This window comes from Ambystoma mexicanum, chromosome 2p (assembly GCF_040938575.1).
Source record: "Ambystoma mexicanum isolate Mex_15411 chromosome 2p, UKY_AmexF1_1, whole genome shotgun sequence".
Lineage (NCBI taxonomy): Eukaryota > Metazoa > Chordata > Amphibia > Caudata > Ambystomatidae > Ambystoma > Ambystoma mexicanum.
In genome coordinates this window covers 172210483-172235931 of record NC_090923.1, presented here as the reverse complement: position 1 = coordinate 172235931, position 25449 = coordinate 172210483, and the positions used below count along the sequence as shown (strand labels likewise).

At 45.8% G+C, this 25449-nt stretch overlaps 1 protein-coding gene across 1 annotated transcript; it reads left to right on the top strand.

Annotated features, from left to right (window-relative positions):
- The first annotated feature begins 282 nt into the window (after positions 1-282).
- H1-8 (H1.8 linker histone) lies at positions 283-14951 on the top strand. The gene is made up of 5 exons (XM_069643015.1): positions 283-484; positions 2015-2292; positions 8519-8663; positions 12175-12221; positions 14667-14951. Exons 1-5 carry the CDS (start codon positions 421-423, stop codon positions 14877-14879), a joined length of 747 nt encoding a protein of 248 aa, XP_069499116.1. The 5' UTR covers positions 283-420; the 3' UTR covers positions 14880-14951.
- Positions 14952-25449: the final 10498 nt, after the last annotated feature.

Below are 25449 nucleotides of genomic sequence, written 5' to 3'. Positions count from 1 at the left end.
ACGACAGAACTTCTTATCCCAGAATGCAAAATGCTGTTTAATGAAAATCCAGGACTGGCTCGCGGTATCATGGGCGACCTTTTTCAAACGTCCGGTCAATGTGGAATTGCCATAAAACACTTTATTGCAGCGTTTGAAGGCCTAAACATTATATCTAGGATGAGAAGGAAATGATGACGTAGTCCTGGAGGGCTCTGGTTGGCTAGCGCCGCTCCCCGCACGTGGCGCGTAATTGGGAGGAGCTGCTAATCGCACCTAGCCCCACCTGACAGTGATTGCACCCGTATATAACCCCTGGCTCCCGCGTGTGTTCCTTCAGGGTCCTCTTCTGTTTGTATTGTTGGTTAGCGCGGGGTTTCTTTTGGTTTTTTTTATTTAAATCACGTCTGGTCCTTATTTCCGTTTGACACCCACAGAAAGATGGCTTCTAAGAAAACTGCTGCTCCCGTCGAAGCCGGAACTTCGAATCCAATCGCTAAAGCAGGTCGGTTTTCATTCCTGACTCAAAACGGATTGTTTCAGCGTCTTGTGGGTGTAGGCCAGGCCGAGCGTGCGGAGTGATTTTACCCCTCCTCGCCCAAAGATTTTATTTTCCTAAAAAGCATCTGAAGCGCTCTACTGCTCCTAAACATTTTTTTTTTTTTTTTTTTTTTTTGCGGGACATTTAACTTTCCTGGGCGCCCCCCGGAAACGCCGTGCACGCAGTTGGTCTGGTATTCCAAATGCAGTATACCCTGACAAAACTGACCGGGGGTATATGTGCTAATATCTATTATTTGGACTGAACTTTCAATTCCTGCCCTGAGTTAAAGTAGATGTTATAGTTGACTTGGTGGTGATGCGAACCTGGCTTTTCTGCCCGAGGTGAAACGTTTCAGTGCTGTGAAAATATGCTTGGCCTTGCCGTAAATTACTATAGTTTGAGTGGGTGAGGGAACTAGCTGTCTTTCAAATGTAACTCAGTCTTATGTTGGATCATTGGAACCGAATTAAGAGGCAGGGGTGGGCTGGTATATAGGGAACTCTAGAGGTGCATGTAGTGATCGTAGCCCCCCCACTTCTGCACCTGTGAATAGTTTAGTACTCCAGTTAATCTAGCGGCAACCTCACACCAATCTTAATTGAAGTGGGTTTCTATAACCTCGCCAAATGTGGCTTTGAGCTTTCTAGCTCTGCTGGTAGCTGCTTGGAAGGTAGTGTGCTGGATAGTTGACTTGCATGGTGATCTACACAGGCTTAACCGAATTGCACCATACGGTAGCCTCTTGCGACAATATTTTTTTTTTTACTGTATTGCTCTAGTTTAGGCTGTCTAGTATGATGCCCCTCTTTAATATTCATGAGATGTGTACAGTGATACTAAATGTATGAACTACATGATTACTGAGAGATGCCTTAACTCCTCTGAGCCTGGAGTTGTCTACCTTGCTCTAGGTGGACCACTCTGTTGGGTGTTGTAACTGCACACGGTCTGTTGCAATTATGTAGTGGATGGAAGATGCATATGTAGTGTGCTCGCTATCCAATTAGCGCAGTCCACTAGCTCTTCCAGCCAACAGAAGGCTGGCTGAATTGAAGTTCCATCTATTGTTTACTGTCTTCTAGATCTGTAACCATAGACATCTGGTCCTGAGAAGACCACTTGGCAGCCTAGAGTGGTCCAGCCATCTAGTGTTGGGTAGGGTTCATGAGTACAGGGCTTGAACTTGCCCAGACTAATTTTTCCTTCATTATGCCATCATTGACTTGGGTGTTCTTGGTCCACAGCTGACTGCATGAACAGGCAAGTGTTTCTTGAAACCTTGAATGGAGTCCTTGAACCCGGGGTCTTAAACTTGGATCTTATTGTTTGGTGGGGATTGGTATAGAAACGTGCTATTTTCCCATCTTGTAGTTACTCTTGTGCACATATTTTACCTTTTGCATGGCATGAAGCAGCTGATTGCTCGATACCTAGAGTGCAAAGCATCCTGAAAGCTGGTTTAATGTTAATCTCTGGTTTTGCTTTACTCAGGTGCCAAGGCCAAAGTTCCTAAAATTCCAAAGGCCACGGATCCTATTCCTTTGCACCCTACAACGTTGACCATGGTGATGGAAGCATTGAGGAAAAACACAGATCGCAAAGGGGCTTCAGTTCCATCCATCCGAGCATACATCCTCTCCACCTACCCATCTGTAGACTCTGTGAGGCTCCGGGTGCTCTTGAGGAAGGCATTGGCCAATGGCATGGAGAAGGGTCTTTTGATGAGGCCAACTAACTCCACAGCAACTGGAGCAACCGGAAGGTTTAAGGTAAGGACTCAGCAGTTTCCGAATGTTAATTGGCTTGAGCAAGGACGCTTCACCATTTAGTGGATTACTAAGATAACATATTGTACAGCCTGATTTTGGCAATGGTAGTCTCCTCTTGGATTGTAGGAATAAGTTGGTGTTTGGTGTCGGTAATCCAGAACGGGTGCTAGTAAGGGAGGTTCCAATGTTCAACATGTTGCACAATCTCAGCAGTCCAGTTGATGTAAGGCACTCACTCCGCCAAATCTGGGGAGAAATGATCATTGTAATGGTATGGGTTAAAGGATCCCTTGTGGTGATGTGGCACACCGGCCATCAATATAAATCCACCACTAGCACAGTGGTGACATCTCGGCTTGGCAAGGGCAGTAAAGGTCTTGGGTTGTGCAAGTAGCAGTGTAGTATTGCCAAGCGATGGTAGAGTAAACGTATTGAGACAAGGTTCATCTGCAGAGGGCAGAGACCATGTATATATTGGTACCCCTTTGAGAATGCAGGGGGGAGGGGGTTGGTGCCGGAGGATGAGTGTTCACTTGGGCAATGTAAACCAAAGGCCTAATGGTTAGCTTTGGAGGAATGTAGGGTAAGGGCAAGCTGAGGTGGTAGGAAGCAATAACTTGTGTCTGTGGCAGAATGTGTGCTAATGGCATTGAGTTAAGTAGCTGTATGGATGGAGAGATACAAGCATTGCATGGAGTAGATGGAAATGGGTGGCCATTGGTGCCAGCAAAAGCCTCAAAGGTAGGAACTGTATGTAGACCTCAATGCGGCTAGGTGTAGCTTATAACTTGAGTAAGTTATTGGCAACCCTTGTGATTGGGGGGGAATTGATGTTTTCATGGTATTGCAAGATTTAAAACCTACAGGAAGGAGAATATAGGACAAATGTAAAAGATCAACCAGGGGTGTGGGGGTGATTTTACATAAGTGGTTTTGGACAGTCTTACTGGTCCCAGTAAGCACCTTCAAGAAGGATCCTTGGTGCGGAAACCATGCGGATATGGCCCAACTAATTCTGGGAGATTAGAGGGTTACTATTGGAGTCCTTCAACTCCCCAATACCTTCCGAATGCGAGCTTAGGATACAGTCGCTGAGATCGCAAATTGGGTAGCATTCTATAGGAAATTTACTGATGGAGGGCCCCCCTCCCCATTCGAAACACTAAAAAATAACTCTATCCAAGGACTAGATGGTTAAATCTTTCTTTCAGCCTTGTTGGGGGTTAAGGCTGGGGTAGGTAAATAGCCTCCTTGCCATCTCTCCCTTCTGTACACCCCACCAGACATAGTCCCTTAAACCACAGGCAACATGATTCCGGCCACTGCCCCAGTTTCTACGTTCTCTGCCACAGCGCCTCTAGATACTCTCCATGGGACTCACTTGTTGCATACACATTCATGTACTTCAACATCCGAAATCAGATTGGAACTCAAACTAGGCCCCCAGCTGAAACCCAGGCCACATGGGCACTGCACTCCACCACTCTCCTCTTGATCCATCGTCCAGGACCACGTATCCAACACCCTCCCCCACTACTGTCTGCGGTGACATAAGCTCACTTCACCTTTGGGCACAAATCTGGGGTTCTTAACACCAACCTTCACCCCAATGGGTTTACTATTGGCATATTGCAACCTTTCTCCTGACGTGCCCACACTCCCAACACCTGTTAACCTCAGTGAGAACACCCCCTCCAAGAGCAGCAGTCCCTCAATTTCTTCTGGCCTCTCATAAGCTTGAACGGTGAGCAACCAGTAGATGAGGGCATACACATATAGGCCACCAACGCTTCTGACACCACGCTTCTTCAAACCATTTGCAACTGCCAATTGAATAGCTCCTTCACAATCTGTTCATCCTTTCAAGTAACCAGTTGTACAAAGACGTCATATGATGCCGAACACTCATAGCAACACAGACTGACCATGCTCCCATGCTAAGGAATTCTGTAATCTTTTTGGTAGTCACTGTCTCAAACACGGCTGCCTCCACAAACCAACTCTCCACCTAGGCCATCCATGGGGCTCATGACCAAAGCCAAGTTTGACAACGTCTCACCTGGAACCTCCACCGTCTGCTGCAATGTCCTGCTTTGTCACTCGCAGCACAAGCCACATACTCCGTCAGTAATCTCCTTGTCCATTCCTGGCCACCAGTATGACTCTCGCATTTGGTCAATGACCGCCGCCTATCACATCTAGTGATGCCCCACAGGCCTTCCACCAACTTGTCCAAAACATGCATATAGACCTTCCCTTTAACATCCATGTTCTCTCAGCCAACCCGCAAACCATCCTTGATCCATGTCAACTCTGCGTCCCCACACACTTCCCGTCTACCGCCAGATGTACACTACATGAGTGCACATCTGACATCATCGGGGCCCACCACTGGCAACCTGGACAGTCCAACTAGTCTTCGAACTGGTAATGTATTCCACTCTGGAATTGAACTCCTGTAAGTCTAGCATCCATTTAGCTATCCTTGGAGATGGAGCCCACACCCTTAGTAGTCAACACTTATGAGGTGTTTGTAATCTGTTCGCATTACATAGGGAATACCCCATGAATGTGTCTAGATGCCTAAGAGACCTCCCTCTCAATCACAGCTTAACTCCTCTCGAAGAACCCTAGATGCAAGGTGTCTGAACCTACACCACATCACTAGCATCAAGTATGGTTCTGCTTTTGGGATCAAGGTAACTCCATCGGGGAGCTTTGTCCACATCTTCCTTCATTTTGTCAAATTCTCCCTGGCAACATTCTCACCACTCGAACCTGACACTTTCCTTCAATAATGCCTGCATACAGTAATTTCAGCATAATGGAATACATTTTATATAGTACTAGGTCATTCCCAGGAACGACCTGAACTGCTCCTTAATGGGAGAAGGTGCCTCCTTCACCTTCCTCAAACCTACCTAGGTTTTAGGCCCTCAACGTGTGTCCAAGATGGATAACACTAGAACACACTTCCATTTTGCCAGTTTCTCTGTCAAACCACCATTCTGCAAGATCTTCATTACTCGAGGCACCCTCATCACGTTCACTCCAATCCTTGCCCCAGACCAAAATATCATCTGGGAAGTGTGTACTTCCCAGAACAGTCCCGGCATCTGTCGTTGGTAAAACGGCAGACGCCGAAGCTAGACCAAAAGGCATACAGCAATCTGTTAGCCCCAAATGGCATGACAAATGATGTATGAGGGCAAGACTCCTCATGGAGGTTTATCTGGTACGCCAAAGAGCGAATGTGAGAAACCACGCTGCTTGTCCTATGGTCGCCAAAAACACATTTTCAGCAAGGAATGCAATCCACCCAGATGCTCCCTCAAGTTTGACACACATCCTGAGACCTCCGCCCTGTTTGCGTGCCAAACCACTCGGTATTTAATCTCCTATTATCCCAGTGTTTCGTTAATTGGTCCCTCTCTGGCCAACATGGTCCCTTTCTAACCCTATGAGCCTTGGGCACTGCTCATCTGTGTACAATCCTATGGGAAAAACCAAACCATGCAACATCCTTAACTTGTGTCTGAAAACATAGTTATTTGCTTAAGTATTCCATGGATGCTCCCCTCCGTCCTCACTCTCCACACAGGAATAGCCTTATGAGGCGTATTGAGCTGCTTGCTCTTCCTATCCCAGGACACTCTCCTTTTGTGCACTACATACAACTTCACTTCTGTACTGCTTCCCTTGAATTCAATGCAAGCCTAATCATACCTGAGAACTTTGATGGGTACTTGCCCATAAACCATAGGTTTTATGTTCGGGGTGGGGGAGCAGGACTTTGAGGGTGTTTTTCTTCTTCATATAACTCTGAGATCATGGCGTAAGGTGATCCTGAATCCACTTGACTTTATTTAGTCAACATGTCCCATGGCCATTTCTTGGCCACCCCTTCCACATGTAAACTCCTTTGCACGCCACCCCACAACTGATGTCCAACCACACTGTTGGCACTTCACCACCCTCAACCTGCACCTTGTAGTGCATCTTTTGCATTCCGCTGCCAAGGATGGACACACCTTGGTGCCTGGGAGTGGCATGTCATCAGCATTTTCTGCAAGCCTGTCTTCCTCCTGCACCGAAGGGCCCTTTGCTGTTCTTATTCACATGGTAGTCCACCCTTATACTCTGTCTCAACACTTCCTTTCTTGGGTGCTAACGGCCTGCATAGATTCTCCTTGAGACATCCCATCTCCTTCTCTTTGATCATTTGTATGCTGGCACGAGATTCTTCAATGGCCCTAGCAATCTCGATCACTTTGTCCAATGGAGAGGCCCTATCAATCCATAAACTCTCCCACTTTAAGCTTGTATCATCACTTGGTCTCCTATGTATTCATCAGCACACTTCCATTTGCAAGTGGATGAGGGTGCACAAAGCCGTGACATAGGCATCAATTGATTCGGCAGCACCCTCAGCCCTGAAGAAATTGTATTGCTCCAATACCACATTTGGTATTTTCCAATGGCTCCCTTCCAACGTCCTTTGAGCAGTCTCGTAAAAGCACACCACTATTTCTCCTTCCCCTATCACCAGGTATTTCTACCTCTTTGCCCAGTAGATCATCTGAATCTAAACCCTTCAGTGCATAGACAACTAAAGCGCTAACTCCCTCAGTGTACTTGTCACAGCCAGTTGCTAAAGTAGGCCTTGTATCAACCCAGAGGTCCCACAGTACTGGGGGCATCGCCTGGAGCTGTTAAAAATGTAGGGGGGGGGCTAGCATTGCTTTGCTGTGTGGTCCCAGAGTCACTTACTGAGCAGATTGGACATAATCAGGTTTACTGTACTTCAGCCCCAGCCACTGTAGTGAGTTTTCAGTTGAGGCTGCCTTTCTTAGGCGCCATCCCACTTTGTATACAATACACGTACGTTTTTGTGCTTCCACAGTACCTTGAACATGGAGCCTGACTAGGCACGTGCACTCCAGTGTGGAATCATCCTTAGATTCGTTTGCAGAGAAACACCAGCAGATCAGCTGTTTGTTGCATCACCTTACACTGGTACACAACGGTTGCTGGGCAATCCCAAAATGGCTGCCATGCCCAGCACAAAGGACCCATCTTAATGCTGGCAACTGCTTTCCTTTTGGCGCACACTGCGACACGCCCTCCTTCCTGAAATCTCTGGCACCCAGCGGGGGCGGGGCAGGAGAGGCAGCACACTCCCACCCCGCACCAGTAATGGGTGACACAGGGTGGGTGAAAACCAAGCTTTATTGTGTAGAAACAGACCCAATGGCTGCCCAGCCACCATGCCCTTCACTGTCAAGAATGTGGAACCCTGGCCAAGAACAACGCCAGGGTTCTAGAAGCGTTCCTGGTGTGCACATTGCTGTAGACTTCAGTGACCAGCCTTGTGGGGAAAGGAATTGTCAAAGCGGGTAGTGACGAGACAGCCATTACTATCACTGGATTGCACTTCATGGCGGTTCGCTCCCCACCTTCATCTTGCTTGTACAGTGCCATGGCTTCATACGGTGTCTCGACATAACATTCCCACTTAATGTTTTCTTGTCTGATCGTTGGCATGCTTGGGTCCTGCCACCCGCCTCCTTTCCTCTGCTCCTACAACAATACCTGACTCTCACTACCACATGCAAAGAGGTGCCTATCCATGCAGCATCACTCACTGGTCAATTATTTTTTTGCTTTGAAATCTCCTCATGAACTCTTCTCTCCCCTTTGCCAACTTTATTATTGTGTAAGGAGCAAAGGCTGTATAGACACTCGCAAGTAGCAAGGGCGATGCCACAACTTGCATAATGCAAAGCTTGCGTTGGAGCACAAATGCGACAATGCCTTGGACATGGGACAGTGCACACAGGTAGGGGTACACCCCAGCAAGGTTTTGCAAGTGGCCCTGTCTGCTAATGTAACCTCACCTCTTTTCTGAGCGCATAGAAGAAAATGCAAAAGGCTGCGGTGCTAATCACCATTTTGATTATCCGCTGAAAGAGCACTATTGCTTGCTCTCTCAGGAGCATCAATCTCCAGCATAGCTTCCTCAACCCCTGTATTGAAGATACACGTGCGGTTACCCATTGCTCTTCCAAGCTACACCATGTGCTTTCAAGGCATGACTGGAAGAGGCACTCGGTATCAGAGCTGCTCTAGACGTGCCTTTTTACAATGTCCACTTAAAGGCTTGTTTTACTATGCACTTTCTAGAATTGCTCTAACCCCCACAAATGCTTTTATTTATGAACTGTAGCTGGCTCCTGCAAAGCCAAAAACTCTGAAGAAATTGTCACAAAAGACTGACCAAAATGGAGAGCAACCACCAAAGGTCAAGAAAACCGTATCGAAGAAGCCTAGAAGTGCAGTATTAGCTGGCGCTAAGAAACCAAAAGCATCAGGTAAGGACATGCTTTCAGATATCCTGCTGTAGGGCTTAACTTGTGTGGTCTGTTTAATTCTGTGCTTGGCTGTTGCTATGGAGACTAGATTCCCTGATGTGAGCCTAATGACCTGAAACGGCCGTGTGGCACTAGCATGCACTTTTGGCATGTTGCTGGCTACATACAACATATATGAATTCACCTTAACTCGTGCCCAGCAATAGCATGCAGAGAGCAAGCCCCTGGTGGTGACTGCGAGTAGGTGTCGTGTCATGCTATTTATCAGTGACGTGATTATCTTCGGTCATTCACACTGGCAACCAAATCGGCCACAGCTCCAACTACTTCACTTGCCCCACCTACTCTCACGAGGAACAAAAAAAATGACAGCAGACAAACTACTTCCCTACATACTACCTAACCTTAACTCCCTACCCGATAACTTGGACCCTAATTCTCTAGTCGAACAATATGACAAAGCTATCTACTATCGCACTGACGATATTGCACCGCTCAAACTAAGAAGAGTAAACCTAAAAACTTGGTTCACACCTCACTTAAAGAATCTAAGATTAATTAAAAGAAAATGTGAAACTGCCTGGAGACTCTCGCCTTCAGCAGAAAATAAAATAAACCTCACCAATATCTCAAGACATCCTCTTAGCCAAACAGACTTATCAGTCTAAATCTAGTATCAAAAGAACTGATCACAATTCTAGAAACACCTATCCTACCGCAAGAAAAAATTGTAAAATGTGGTGCTCCAGCATTCAGCACGCACTTTACAAACTAAAATTGCCCATAAGAAAGCCTCACCAGCACCTCAAACCACTCCTAGCAGTACCAAGGCCACACCACAAACAAACACGTTTCAGCTTCTCAAAAGTCTGTTACTGAGGTGGAGAAGGTTATACTTGGACTCAACCATCCAACTGTAAGGGTGACCAATGCCCAGCACAACTTATCAAGGACGCTGCTAGAGAACTTGCGCCCTTCATATTAATTCATCATTCACATCTGGTACTGTCCCTAACAATTTGAAAGAATCTTGGGTACTATCACTCCTCAAAAAGCAAACCCTTGACCCAACCATACCCACTGTGCCATTTCTCTTAAATTCTAGACAAAGTGGCATACATTCAAATCCAGAACTTCCTGGAATCCAACCTCTTACTAGGATCTCGTCAATCTGGTTTCCATCCTCAACATGGAATGGAAACCGCTCTAATTGCGGATTTACTCCTCCTGCTAGATCTTCGGTGTTGACCATAAATCCTATGCAGTCACCTAGATTCTGCAGCACACTTCTCTAAGGAAGCTATAATATGGATTGAGTCATTCTTGAGCAATAGTACTATGAGTCTTCTCACCCTCGCAGACCCTATGCCTGTAACCTGTGGTGTACCTCAGGGATCCTGCGTGTCACCGACTCGACTCTCAGCCCCTCTTTGACAAAATGGACCATTTGGGTATCGCCTACACTAATTATGCAGACGATACCCAAATCCTCCTACCTCTCACCGGAGATATAAATAGATTTATGGCATCGTTCAGGCATGGATGGCCACCCATGGACTATGCCTGAACGATGATAAAACGGAGCTTATTATCCTAGGCACTACGGCCCACCTATCCAAATTAAGCCCATACTATGCCCACTTTACCATTTATGGTAATGACATCCAAGTAGCTAAGGAGGTGAAGACCCTAGGCTTTTACCTAGATGCCTCCCTTAACTTTACTAAAGTCAATTCCCTGGCATCTGCTACGGCATATACGTGCAAATTAATCGGAGCAAGTAAACAATTTCTCTCCACAAAGTTTTCTAATTCTCTAGAGCCTTCACTCTCTAAATTGGATTATTGTAATGCCCTGTATGCTGATGCGAGTAAACATTTCATCCAAAAAATACAGGTACTCCAGAACAATGCTTTGAGAGCAGCACTCATGATAGAAAGGAACACATTTCCTCCACTAGGAGAAAATACAAATGGTTATCTACCTTCGACAAAATTCGACTCAAAATGGCTACCCTGAATTATAAATGTCTAAATAATAAAGCACCGCCATATTTAACTGATTGGATTATCAGAAACTTCCCACAGACCAACTAGATCAGCCAACTGCCTCCTAGTACCACGTTTAAACTGTCCACCATTGGGGGGGACACAGCTTCCCATTTAAGGCAGCTCAACTGTGGAACTCCTTGCCTAAGAACATCAAACCTTCGCCAAATTTAGACAAATATGACTAACTGGCTGAAAGAAAACGACAAGTAAATTGACATGCTTTAGCCATACCTTAGCTGCCTCTAATACGTAGAGGCCAGCTCTAGTTTTCTGCTAATTATGTACATTTTTCTGTATAATGATTCGCTTATTGTGTTTTAGTCCCTACTGCACACTACTCTGTATATACTTATTCACTCATGTAAGATACGCTGTCCCTATGATCCCTGATGCACTACATGTAACTCTGTAACCAAGCTCAATGTTCATGTCTTGCGCCCTGATGCCCCAGGGTTTGGCACGCACTATAAATAAAACAAACGTGGTTCTTCAAAGGCGTGGGGGATGTCCAAGTCACCATAACCAGGAAAAGTATACTGGAATTCCCTTATCTACTGGCCAAAGCCTTCCTGCCGAACCCACACTGCAGTAACTAACCTTTAGTGGCTTCTCAGTTTGAAGGTACTGGAACATTATGGCAGTGGATCATATTTAATGCAAAGCTTTGGCTAATTGGCGCATAGTTGTGCCACTGCTTTCTTATCTTTGGACTTCACGCATTTCAACTTGCCCCAATCCATATACCACTCTGCTGTCCATACCCTGTCTCCTTACCTCCCGTGACTCCATCTCTTCCTCGTTCTCTTACCTTGGCTGGCTACCTTTCCACTCGCAGCTTAAATTCTACTTTCTCTGTCTTGTCTTCAAATCCCTCCATGGTCTTGCTCCTCTCCTCTCTTCTCTCCTACTCCCCATCCCGGCCCCCCCTTCGCTCCGCTGACCATTTCCTCCTCACTGTTCCTCCTTCCCCCTGCGCCCCCGCCCCCGGTTCCGCTCATTCCAACTCCTTGCACCTCTGCACTGGAACTCGCTCCCGCTCACAATCCGCTCTACCACGACCTTCGCCTCATTTCGCACTTCCCTTAAATCCCTCCTCCTTGAAAACTTCCCCTCTCGTACTCCTCTTCCTCTTCTATTTTCCCTCGCCCTGTCCAACTCCTCCTCCCCCCCCTCACTTCTTCCCTCTCCCCTTTCTACCCCCCCCCTCAGTTAATTGCTCTTTGCATTGTTTTGTTGAATGATTCAAGATGTAAATTTTGCTCCCATTGTTAAGTGTTGGTTTTTGTTCCATTTTACAGCACCTTGGTGTAAAGCGCTCTATAAATAAATCCAACTACAGTGCTACAAAGGACTTTGCATGCTGGGCTAATTCCTAGAACACGTTTAATTTATTCTGTGGTGTCAATTTTTCTTGCTTTAACTTGGTGTGTTTATATAATGGAACGTTCCTTTCCATGCAGGTGACACGGCTAAGAAAACAGTGAAAAAGGTGGCTGCTGGTGCTAAAGTAAGTTGTGCAGTTATTTCAATGTACACAAGGCACATGATTCCCTTGCCAGCCAAGAATGGACCCATGATCCCTAGTGACATTGTGAGGTATCTGTAACATGCAGAAACTATGAGGCCCAGATGGTTCGAAGAGATGTGCTCCATGTTGCTAAAGAAAGACAGCTGGTTCATGTAATCTCCAGCATAACATCACACTTTGGGGGGAGGGGAGTAGTGTGCGTGTAGAGTAGGTGTACATTCTAGTTGTATTGAGTAAACCAGTAACTGGGAAAACGTCCCTTAAAACAATTGAAGGGGAAGCACCAATGAGGGGTTGGTGATCAAATGGTCTTGAGCAGGGGAGTACTTTGAGACACTTAAACTTGATTTCATGGGGTAGTTAACTTTCGGACTGCCAATATGTCTAGCGGTCTTTGCAATGTGTTCTACCAAATTACAGTGATTTATGTTTAGGAATTGCAGACCACCAGTGTAGTCTCATTTCAGAAAATTGCTGCTTGTTGTGGGACTGAAGGTTGTTTGGTTAAATATATACCACAATATCTGCACCTAGCATAGGGCTTGCTGTTCTTGAGAGTTCGATAAAATCTCTCTGTAGCGCAAGGGGAGTCTGCAGCTTGTCCAACTGTGAGCATTCGGTCTCCCGTGTAGTGCTACTGCCACCTGTTCAATTGCAGCATGCTGCCCTACACGCCATTTAGTGTATGCTGGGGGATGGCAGACACCTTACTTGCAGTAACCTACTATCAGTGTCTGGATCCATGTATTGGTATGCGCCTCATCCAGCTTGGTGTTGTGGACCTTTCCTCCCTTCTGGGTAGATACTGGTGTGCAGGAATGGGATGGTGGAGCAATGTAACCTGACTGCACACTGACCTGAACAGGTGGACAGTGGCAATGTGACCTGTAAGTGCCTGGAAAATGGTAGCTTCTGTAATGTACTCTGGAACATAACAAAGGTGAATGTGGCCTGACCACAGACCTGTTCATAAAAGGCATGGGAACACCGCTGTTCGTCAGTAGTCGAGGTATCCTGTTGTCCAGTGAAGCAGTGATGCGTTTAAAACTGACTTCTACTTTGTTGCCCGTCTCCTTGGTACAGACTTTTCAGGGTTTGGGGTTTACTTGTTGCAAGGTTATTGGTTGTGCTATTCCAATACCAGTGACTCCTTTAGCAATTGCTCTTAGCAAACTTGTCTGTCCCACCTGAAAGCGGCGAAGAAAATCAGTTGTGGAACACCATGCTCTAACAAGGGTAGCGCAACTGTAAAGATATGGCCCATTTTACACTTCAGCCGAAGGACAAGTTCCCAATTAATAGATTCAACTCATTGAAATACAAAAGACAACTATGTTGTGACGCAGCCATTTTAATAAATGATTTTTATGGAATACTTGGGAGTTAGTCTTGCTAAAGACTGCTGGGTCGAACGTGTTACACTCCAAGGGCAGAAGAGCACTATTTGAAGGACTTGATACATCGAGCTATATGATGCTATCTAGAAGTGTAAATAAATACTTAGAATTGATTGTGCTGGATCATAGTACAACTGTTAAAGATGGAGTTTGTTTTCATAATGGATGTGGGGCATCACCAGATTGCTGATCACTTGCACTATTGACTAGGGGATCCAGAGCACACAAGCACCCTAATATCCCCAACTGTGATAATTGATCGATCTGAAAACTGTGGGTTAGCTGGCTCTCTGCCATCCCAGCTACTATGGTGCAATCCCAATTCTGTACATTGCTTACCTATTGGTGACTCAAGTCAAATCACATCACTACAAGGCATGACTACTGTGATGTTGGCTCTGCTGTAATCCAGGCGTTGGGGCACATATTGCCTTTAACTTACTAGCTTCGTATGGCTGAAGGCTTGACTAGTCGAGGGTTACAGTTTAATACAAGTCCAGGGCTCTGTTACTGCCCCTTCACTCTATGGACCGACAAATACAAGCTCATAATATTTTCGTGTCTGCTCTTAGGAATTTCTTCTTAGGAATTTCTTGCTCTGGAACTCTTGCTCATCGGATCTATATATTTTTTTTTTTACAAGGTGTGCTGCATGTTAGCAAAGTGCTATGTTTACTAAGCTGTCCACTTATCCTGCCTCGCCTCTTTGAAACTTTTCCATTAATCTTTAAGAACCTCTAACTGCAGTGATCCTGATGGTAGCCCTCTAGAATGTATGCCGCATTTCCAGATTATCTTTTAGTTATGGTTTCTTACTGTTGTCATACTGCTTTGCAAACCTGCGGTCTGATAAGGGTATAGAGGCAATTTGGCATAATTTTCAAAACTTGATTCACTGTAACCTTAAGTGCACTTAGTAGTTTTGCCACAGCTTGGTCCTAGAGGTGGATTTTGAATGCTTGTGGAAGACTCCTGGGAATTGGCCTACCCCATGCTTACCTTTATTAATGGTACCTTTTCCTCTCAGGGTGAGGCTGCTGCTCCGAAAGCAAAGGGAGACCCGGACAAGGCGGTTAAAGTTGCTGCAAAGAAGCCTAAGGAGAAAGTGGCTGCCAAGGAGCCAGCAAAAGCCAAGACTAACGAAAAGAAGGCGGCATCTGCCTCTACCACAAGCAAAGCAGACAATACCACAGATAAGGACTCTGCCAAACCTGCTGCCACCAAACGTGGCAAGAAATAGCCTTGAATTCTTATTAGTTTTAATTTTACATAATTTATTTTTATGGCTTTCAATAAAGGTTCTGTTAATTGATCCTCCATCTGTCATTGTATAGATGGGAGCAAGATGCCTCCTTGCAGCAAATTTGGCAACCCCACTTCTGGTTCCCAATAGACCTCCAGTAGCAGTCCACTCTTGTCAGAACTCCCATTGGCCTTTTGCACACTGGTTCGGACTGGTCTATGGGGCAGTGTCCGAATTCATACTAGTGTGGGCCTGAACAGTCACTGAACACCATTTAAAATGCATATTTTTCAACAAACGTTTAACTCCCCCACACCCCATGAGAACTACTGTCACAAACAAATGACTTGAACCTTTTTTTTCTTCATTGGCGCCTGTCCTAGTTTTATTTCCAGTCTGACTTTTTTTTTTTTGGGTGAGTGCCCACCAAGTCTTGCAGTTTTAGCTGCTGGAAGGTGCCATGGCTTTCTCCTGGAGTGGATTTGCTTGGGCACTGTCATACTGATGCTCGTGCAGTGTCACAACATCACAACTTTTTGTGCATGGCATTCTCCATGTTGTCTCTCTAGGGTTCCTTACTTGTCTAGTGTTGGTATATTTGGTAAGGTGCTCGTGTTGGCTGAATGGTGTTTAGCTTTGTCATGTATGTTACTGCTTCTGCAGTGTTGCAGTTGGCATGGGTGTGACCTTTGTACTATATTGTTCCAGCATTGTCTTGGTGTAGTTTTTGCTCATGGGCTATTGTGGCTGACTTGGTATCTGATTACTCTTGCCTGGTACTCGGAGTTTAGAGCTACCGTTTTTTACTGTTTCATTGTGTTAATTTTTTGAAACATAACTTGCAGTGGACTCGAGGTTCACATTATACATTACTTGTGACCACGTTGCCGTTTTGGGGTCTTGACTCCACGCTGCATAACTTGTCTGTCCTACAGGCATGACTGACTCATATCTGTGCAAACCCTTAGTGCCTGATCAAATTGCTTCTTGGCATGTCGAGCAGCCTTCCAGAACAGCTTGTTTTGTATCGGCACTTTGATTACAGTAGGTATGTATACACGGCATCATTGGATCTTGCAATGTCGCCTACGAAATTTGTTTAAAATTGACTAACCCATGTATGCGTCGGCAGAAGTTTTTCACCCAAGACCTAAAAGGAGCAACAATACAGCATGTTTGTGTCTGCTGCAGTAAGACATTAGTGAGGAGTCATGGCTTGCAACTTCTTACTAGACCTGCAGTTAGAGTGACATAGTTTACCTATTTGACCAAGAGAAATACACTCCCATGGCAATGGCTGACAAAAAAATTTCAGTAAAATGGTCCATCACTACAAAGCCACTTTTTTGGCACTCTACTGCCACCCAGAGGCTAGCCATGCACAGTAACCTTTATTTGACATTTACTCCAGCAAAAAAATATCCAGTACCCTCCCTTCAAATTTATTCTATTATGGGAATAGACTTTGCGAACCCTGAATGAGTATGTAAAATGTAAGATTTGCTGCATGAATGGACACACATAATGCATGTAAAAAAGACCATAAACAGTCTGGCTAGCTTTCTTGCAGGTGTGAATTTATAATGCAATCATAAAGCAAAGCGAGCTCTGGAGGCTACGCGTTATTGCAGTAGATCTGTAGATGTAAAGACTCGCTCAAACTATTGATCACTACTTTGCAGAAACTTCTAGTTAACTTTGTATTATATAAGGGGAAATAAAGTAAATAGCAGGAAGAGAACTGGGCAAACTAGGTGGAAAATTAGTTTGCAGCCGTTTCACTTTCAGGGTAGCTGGTATAAAGCAGCAGAGGGATGAGGAATTTAGGGGTCAGCTTATTGGTGGAGCATCAGTTTTGCAACAAGCGGGTCACAGAACTAGGTTTGCCATCAAAAGCGGCTGTACCTGTGTCATTATGATGCATCTTCCCCCAACAAAACTATAGTGGACGCTAACATGCAGTGTTTAACATTTATGTAACAACTTTTAGGAATGGAATTTGTCACAGTATATAGTTGGCGTCAAGTATTATCCCCATTACTTCTGGTTTGCAATTTGGAAACAAAATCCTGCCTAGCACTCCCACACAGGCCTTTGACACTTGGAGTGGAGCAGATGTACTGCTGCACTCTGTCCATTAGCCCCTTTGAACTTCAGTGGCGAAAGCATTGAGAGGAATTCGGAGTGAGCTCTGTTTTCAGTGAACAGGGTAAATGGCTAGCTTTGCTGTACAAGTGTCAATTTAATTGGCAAATTTACAGAATTGCATAGCAAATTGTTATGCAACACTGCCTTGCCTATTTTATGCCTTGCACAAATGTACTTGTGTGCATAGCTAAAATATGAATGCATGAAAATGCATTGTTAGCGGTGTAGGCAACCTGCACAACATTCCAGAACTGGAATGAGCACAAGGTGCAAGTAACCCACCAGGCAAGAGCTTATACATCTGAACTATTTTCATAGTGACAGTTGGTGTTTGGACCATGCCTTGCTCGGGAAGCTGGCCAAAACACAGGCCACCCCCTATCTGTGAGTAGACTGCGCTGTACTTTGTTAGATGTCCATCTCTTAAGATTAGAGCAGTGTGGCTGTCTGTATAGTTGTGGCAGAAGATGTGTCAATGTATCCTTTGACCCACATACAGCATGAATTGGCTTAAGATTTCCATCTTGCCGCCAGAAGTAAGGCATTGAACCTTGCCTTAGTTGGAAGATGCCTATGCTGTAACTGCCACAGAGGCCTAGCAGTACCGCTTATTGGTGCAAGCGGCAGATATAAGGTGACTTGGATCAATTGGCTAGAGTTTTGGCTAACTGCTTAATTTTACCCAAATCTAGTTTATTCAGAAGAGATCTGATAGAAGGAAGTTCCAGCTTGCTAAAGACTTAATAATTAACAGTTGTGAGATTCTATGGGGCACTCGTGCATAATCTGTCTGGTGTGAACAACATCCTTAGTCAAGGATGTGTCCCAGTGAGTCATGGACTAAGGATCTGACAATGGATGTTCTGCAAGGAATCACAGTAGCCATAGCCCAAGATTTTGATTTTGCTTGCATGCATCCCTTCAGGTGTTTAAGATCAGCTGGGCAGTGCTGAATGATGAGTTGATCTGTAGGCCACCTGCCTAATCTTTGCAGCTACCTTGGCAATTAAAATTTCACTGGTTAGTCTGTTTAAACCTGAGACCCAGACATAATGAAGATTCTTGTAACAATCCCTTTCTTGCTTGACACACTTACATTTTGTAGCTTTTCTTGCTGACCTATAACTAGATAATTGCCAGGAGCGCAGCATCGGCATGGATCCAGACTTGAACCTCCTTCCACACCTGGACGCATCCCCCATTTGTAGCTGCCAAGCAATTGGAGAGCTAATTTGGTGGCCAGCCCACACCCTACTGTACCCCTTCCCACCATCTTGTGTGGTGAGCAGTTATTAGAGGACTTGTCACACCTAGCCTGTTATACTTGGGCCATTCTGACGAGCATGGTCTAAGGTGGAACACAGTCCTTGAAGAACATGTAGATTGGAGAGCCCAGGATATACCAATGTTTGGTGCAGATTAACACTACTGTCATGGAAGATGGTACCGGTATCTGGCAGAATCTTTTTCTGTGCCCATTCCTGCAGTCTTATCAAAATGCCTGCATAAAGCTTGGATATACAATGATACAGGACGATGTGGGTGGATCAGAATCTGTAATTAGTTTTCCATGTAGGGTGTGGCACGTGAGTAATTGATGCATTAAGAATTGTGCCCCAGACGATCAGGTTGTGGGAAGAAACAAGATCATTGAACGCATTTCGTGGTGATTTGTGCACCCTTTGCCTTGCAATCCCATAAGCTCTTCGCTCCATGGTAATGGAGCCTGTTCATCAGCAGATGTAGCATTTCCTTCCATTTAAGCTTTATAGTAGTGGTAAAGCTTTCTGTAACTTCACTCAATTTCTGGTCACATGGTTCCAGAAACTTTTTCTCACTGGTCCCACTTCTCAGTTGGCAAGTCTCTCCTCTCGCTAGTAACTCCAATATCTATGTTCTTAAGGGCTGTTTTGATGGACACGATTTCCTTTAATCTCGCGTTTCTCTAGGGCAAGTTCTGAAGATCTGGACAAACCCTTATCTGGTATTAGACTAGTGAGTAGCTCTCACTTTTGTAGAGCTAGTGACTGTTCTGTAGGCTACCTCTTGCCCCCCCCCTCTATTTGTCCAGTATACTACTCTGGTGCCCTTAAGGCGTAATGGGCTGGGTCTGCCATTCTAAGCCCATTTGAGCAGTAGTGGGTTATAGTTTTTCGTGCATGCTAGGCATTGCTAAGCTGTTGATGCTACACCCATCAACTGGTAGCATACATAATCACTTGTGCTTATCAGTTCTGAAGGATATAGTTGCCAGACAATAGCCAGTTAGTCCTTCAAAAGCCAGTATTAATCTACCACAAGTGAGCAGTGGCATGTCCAGATGGCCAAAGCAGAGCACTGAATTGAGCAGGGGTGGCATGAAGTAGGAGCTCACACAATCATAGTTGACCACACCATTTTAATCAGATTCCAGGGGTAGAATGTGCCAACCCAGGCCACTCCCTGGACTTGCCTATGCAAGTGAGTGCGTTGTCTAAAGTTGAGGTATCTCCATGCAAGGTTTTGGTAATTGACATGCCACTTGTCTTAAATGGCAGATCTTAACCCTGTGCTGAGTCTGTTATTAACATTGCCACCTATTGAGGTGGGCTTTGCTTGTATTCCATAAATCTCCTTTGGGGAGATTTGAATGGCCCTAAAGACAATTGACTAAGCTGCAAACCTTACCAACCCTAAACTTGAGGTGACTCGGGCAGTTGACTTCCTGAGACTGATATTGACCAGGTGAAGACTGACCAACTGGGAGATGGCAAGACAACATGACTTTCACAGTACTTGTAATGGGAGTAGTATGAATGGCGTAACCTTATGTGGTTGTGGGTTAACATACCAAGATAGCTGATGGATATTTAAACAACTCCACTGTCAGAACTGCAGGTCTTAAGACTGGCAATGTTCCAGACCATCACCTTCAGAATGACTGTACCCACACACTCTGGCCCCCAGTAGGGATCCTGTATTATATCCTTCCTTTCACCTGCTCTCCTGATGGACCTAAGGACCTAAAGATGGCGGCTGATTTGCTGTAGTGAGTGTAGATTGAGCCAATCATCAACTCCTAGTAGGTGTTCAGTTGTGAGGAACCAGGAATAGGACATATTGTTGCTACAAAAATGTATTACATGACAAGGGGTTGGGAAATGCCTCGCTGTCCCATCTAGGAGGCATTTAGACATTCAACCAAAACTGGCTGTGTCCTGTGATGTCCAAAGCATAACGTCCTGTGTCCAAAATCCTAGCCTTCATCTGAAAGTAACTCTGTGCTAAGGATAGTCTTTGGCTTTCAGAAGTGCACCAATGTTCAAGGTTAACCAAAAGAAGCAAATCCATTGTAAAGCTTCCGCCTGCACAATGTTTGCAATTCCCAGGGAGGACTCCCTTCCCTGGGATTCTTTCCACAAAACAAACTGTTCACAAAAATATGAGCATTCAAGTTCTTTAGACTAGGTGCACTGCCTCCTTGATATTATTCCCTTCAACTTGGCTGACCTGGTGTATTCTCTCAATTTCAAAGTTGAGGTTTTATTAAAATTCTTCCCATATACTGGGCTTTGCATGGTATGCTCCTCTGTCAGGACGGACTTAATTCAACTCACAATCCCAATGGTTTAGATCTTAAAAATTATATTGGGCTTTGCCTGGTATACTCTTCTGCCAGAACTTCAGGATTCACAATCCCAAGGTCATGCATCTTCCTTGGGACTCTTTTCCCACTTGGATTTGCCTGGTATAATTCCCTGCCAGGACTTCCCAAGGGCATGGGGTCTTCCTTCTTTCTCTACACTTTGTTGCTGCAATTTAAGGTGTGGGTCCCAGACTAGAGTACCTGGTATACTCCTGTGCCAGGTTTCTCTCATATTCATTCTGTGGGTATGCCCCCCATAGTTTATATTTTACTGGTGTATTTGTTTCTCCCCTATATAGTGCTCTTGAAACTTGGCTCATGGTGTGGCGTAGTGAACTGTCTCCTGTTTCAGTTGGGGGCAGGATGGCTCCTCCAGTATCACATCTGCAAATGTGGCATCACTGGTTCTTGGTGGGCTCCTTGCACTTCTCTGACCTCTGGTTCCTTTACGCCTTCTCACCCTCTCCGGTGATTTGAACAACCAGGGAGTCTGGAGGTTTGCGCTTCTTGTTCAAAAAAAGCGCTGTTGCCTCACATGGTTCTGGCGTCTCTCGCCACTCCTTCATCCCATCTCGGGCCGCATGATGCAGCATGTGTTTGGTGTGCTGCTCTGGTGTTCGTTGCCGGTCTGAATCTTGTCAGCTTCCCAGCCTGTTTCAGCTTTCTCTTGTCAACAGAAATGTCCCTGCTTGACTCCACTTCCTCCTTTGTGCTGCTCCATCGCCACGCGCACCAGCTTCAGGATTCACTAGTGTTTCCTTGGCTTCTCCGGCAGCGCTTGGATCTGTTCCTTGCTGGCACATTGTTTTCTTTCACATTTTGAATTGGATTTTAAATGATTTGAATTGGATTTTAAATAATTATACAACGTACTTTGGCATTTGTATCAAATTACAACCACACGTTATTTCTCCTTCGTCTGCTACTAATGGATATATAATCAACAAAATAACTCACCCCCATGACAGGTTATCAGCACACTAAGTCACTTTCTAATGGGGACCACTTTTCCAACATGTTCGTCCAACTTATCTTCTGCTCAGTCTCGATCTTAGCAATAGGTTAGCACATGGGATTGCCGGCCACAGGGAAGTTGTTGCGCCTTCCAGCTGATCACCTGTCAGGCATGTGCGGCAAGTAGTAAGAGTAAGGGGGGGCCAAGTCCACCCTCTTCTAAGCCAAACTGAGTTGTCACATCCCGGGAGACTCAAATTAATCTGCCTGATCAACCCAAAACTTCACTCAGTACACTTGGACCTGGGGACATTCCCACCACATGTGCCAATAATTAGCCCTTTCTCCACATGATCGCCAAAATAGGGGGCTAGCAGTCTCATTTTGGACAATCTCTAGGGGTCGTATTGCCACCTATGCAGCAACATAATAGCATGTAATTTGTATTGTGCAGATATTGATACATGTAAGGGTGTCTTGCATACCTTTGCCCATGTGCATTCTTCTAGTTCGTGCCCAAAATCCAGCTCTTGCCTATGTTTTAGCTTGGAGACCGACCTAAACCCGTTATCTAGTGTCCTATACATACTCGTGATCAAGCCCTTGGTTACCGTATCAAGTGGTGTGAGTTCCCATTGTATTTTCACTCCCCATTCTTTTCTCGACATAACACCCTTAAGCCTTGGATAGAAGAAAACCGGGGCCTCTTCAGTTCCTGGATCGTCAGAAAAACCCAGCCCTTCCACAAATGCCCTACCCTCTCCAGGCCCACCTTAAACAAGGATTGATACTGTGGGTGGTACAGAATCTCCTCATGAATCCCTGGGGTCCATATGTGGCTTGGGGGTGACGGCCATGTTGATGCCCTTCATGTCCGCCCCTCCCTTGCGTCACTAACCTACAGAGTATGGGGTGGTCTCGGAGTCTCCGCAGAAGTTTAGCTCTTGGAGCCCATAGCCATTCCGATACCATGGCGGGGGCTAGGTTGTAGTTATCTAGGTGGATCCACTGCAGAACTTTTCTTTCCCTTAAGTGAGGAATCGGTACACATAACTGGACTGCTTGGTAATATAATTTGACATCTGGGAGGCCTATCCCACTCTTTTCTTTGGGCATTCTGAGTACTTCATACGGTATTCTTGGTTTCTCCCCCCCCACCCCCTGCCACAGGAATCTTAATATGGCACTGTTCACCTCTCGAAAGAACACTCTGGGATTTTCAAGGGGAGAACCTGGAATGGATACTAAAATTGTGGGAGGTGTACCATTTTGATGGCGTTCAGGCTCCCTATCCAAGATATTGTGAGTACGCCATTTTGCCAGGTTTGCCTGAAATGAGGCGAACATGGGGGGGGGGGGGGGAGTTCGCATTATACACAATAGTTAAGATACTCGTTAGATTGATCCCTAGGTAGCATAGTGTCGATCCTCCCAGACCCAGCTGAGTCTCCTGGAGGAGTTGGGGTGGGCTTGTGCAGTGGGAAGAGTATGGATTTGAACCTTGATTTTAAAACCTTGACAGTGACCCATAAGCTTCGATCAATTGGATAGCCCAGGGTATTGAGGACATAGGATTCTGGACATGGAGGAGGATGTCGTTGGCATAAAGGGCTAGTTTGTTTTTTCAGTTTTATCTGGCTATCTGCTGTGTCTGGGCAAGGGGTTCTAGTGAAAGCAAACAGTATTGCAGAGAGGGTAGCTCTGTCTCGTGCCCCTCCTGAGAGAGAACCATCTAAAGTTTTCCATGACTGATGCTTAAGGGGAAGTGTACACTGCTCTTATCCCTTTTCTGAACTTTGGGCCGAGCCCTACTGCAGAACACCTCCAGGAAATCCCACTCTACTCTGTGGCACGCTTTCTCAGCATCAATAGACAGTAGCAAGGGGTCGTTCTTCGACTCATGTATTAAGTGGAGAGTCTTCCGTGTTGTCAGCACCTTGGCGCCCTATCCAACCTGGGCAGGGTCTATCAAAAAGGGCATGTGTGTCTCCAACCTAGCCGTCAGTACACACATGTACATTTCCGTGTCAGTGTTGAGGGAGATGGGGCGGTATGACCCGCATTGTTTGGGGTCCTTGGGGAGCACCGAGATTAATGCTTGTGAGTGACTCTGGTGCTAATCCTGTTTGCAGGCGATGGTGTAATAGGTCGACCATAAAGGGAAGGAGAGGTGTGTAAGAAGTCTTATTGAACCCAGCACACTACCATCGTTCTAGGTGCTTTTCCCCATTAGCCTCTTAGCCACTCTCCACTTGGTCAGGTGATGGGAGATCCAGCGTCCATCGGGAGAGTTCGGGCATGTTTATACCGTTATTACTGTCTATATCTACCTTACTGTGTGGATTCAGATCTGTAGAGATGCTCCTAAAAATCAGCAAAGGCCTCTGGGATGCTCTTGAGTTTCCTGGCTTTGAGATCACTACCTCATTCAATAGCGGCAACCCATTCTTCCACTCGTAGTCCATGCAACCTAGCGGCCAGGAGTGCGCCAACTTGCGGTTCTAGAACATAAGAACTTAAATAACCGTGAGCCCCTGTACCCTCTCCCCATGCTCCATACTCCAAGTATATGGATCCTTTTCATTTTCTTTGGTGACCCAACCGTGTTGACCCGTTTCTTGGTCCCAAGTGACCTTTCTGCGGGAGCCTGTTGCTGGGCCCTCCCCTTAGTGATGAAGTTTCGTGGCAAGGATTTCAGTGTTCCATGTCCAGGGATGCATTCATCCTCCTAAACTTTCTAGAACCTGGTATCTTCCTTCGCCTCGGTCCCTTGATACGCCACTCTCCGTCTTAATTTCTTTTTCCATTGGGGACTGCTCCTTCCTCCTGACCTCCCACTAGGTCTGCCATGCAACTGCAGTTGTCTTTCTCAGATGTCAGCTTTATCATGTCGCCTTCCCATTCGAAGGTGAGAAGGGGTACCCCAACGGTATCGGACACCCTTTTCTTTCAACAATTTGGTGAGCGAGGACAGATCTTGATAGATATTTGCTGCGTCCAATGCTGTGGGCTGCATCTGGCCTTCTCAAGGACCCGAGCTATGTCTGCATAGTTATGGAATCCAGCACTGTTCTTGGGCCACCCACCCTACCTCTGGCCCTGTGAATGCAGCCAATTTTCATTTCATCTACGGAATCGTCCTGCAGTTTCATCAGTGTGTGCAGAGTTATTTTCAGGTCGAGCTCAGTTTCTCCTTTCTCGAACACCAAAAACGCATATGTTGTCGCTCCCGGTTCTCCAAGACGTCGACTCTTAAGCAAATGCCTCCTCCTCGTCCTCCCTTGCCGATGTCAGCAATCCTCAGATCCATTTGGGATTCCAATGTTGTCCGGGAAGTCTGGTTGTTCTCGACTTCCTTCAATCTCTTCCATTTTGTCGATTCGGAGTTATTTTGTCTATTTTTCCACCTATGTCAGCTCTCATGCTACTCATTTCGGTCAGCAGATCAGCTACATCTGCTTTGGTTGCGGCTGCTTCGGGTCCCGGATATGTCCTTATAGCGACGAAAGGAGGAATGTCATGAGTGCGGTGGGGAGAGAACTTGTAGAGTTAGCTTTTCCCTAATGTCCATGTGCACAGGGCTGAAGACACTGCAAAGGGTGGTGTTGATGTGGCAAGGTGTTTGGTGACCAAGTCCATTTCTGCGCACACCCCAAGAACAAAGCGGGGGCCCAACCTCAGTTGAGGGTGGGGGGGGTCAACTATATTTGGCATAGCCCTTTGTGCAACGAGGGAACCAACAGCCTGTCATTCCTGGGCGTCTTCTGAAGTAATTGTTCGTCAGTTGTCGGTAGGGTGTGGGTTCCGATGGTTTGTGGAGAGTCTGAGGAGGAATGTTGT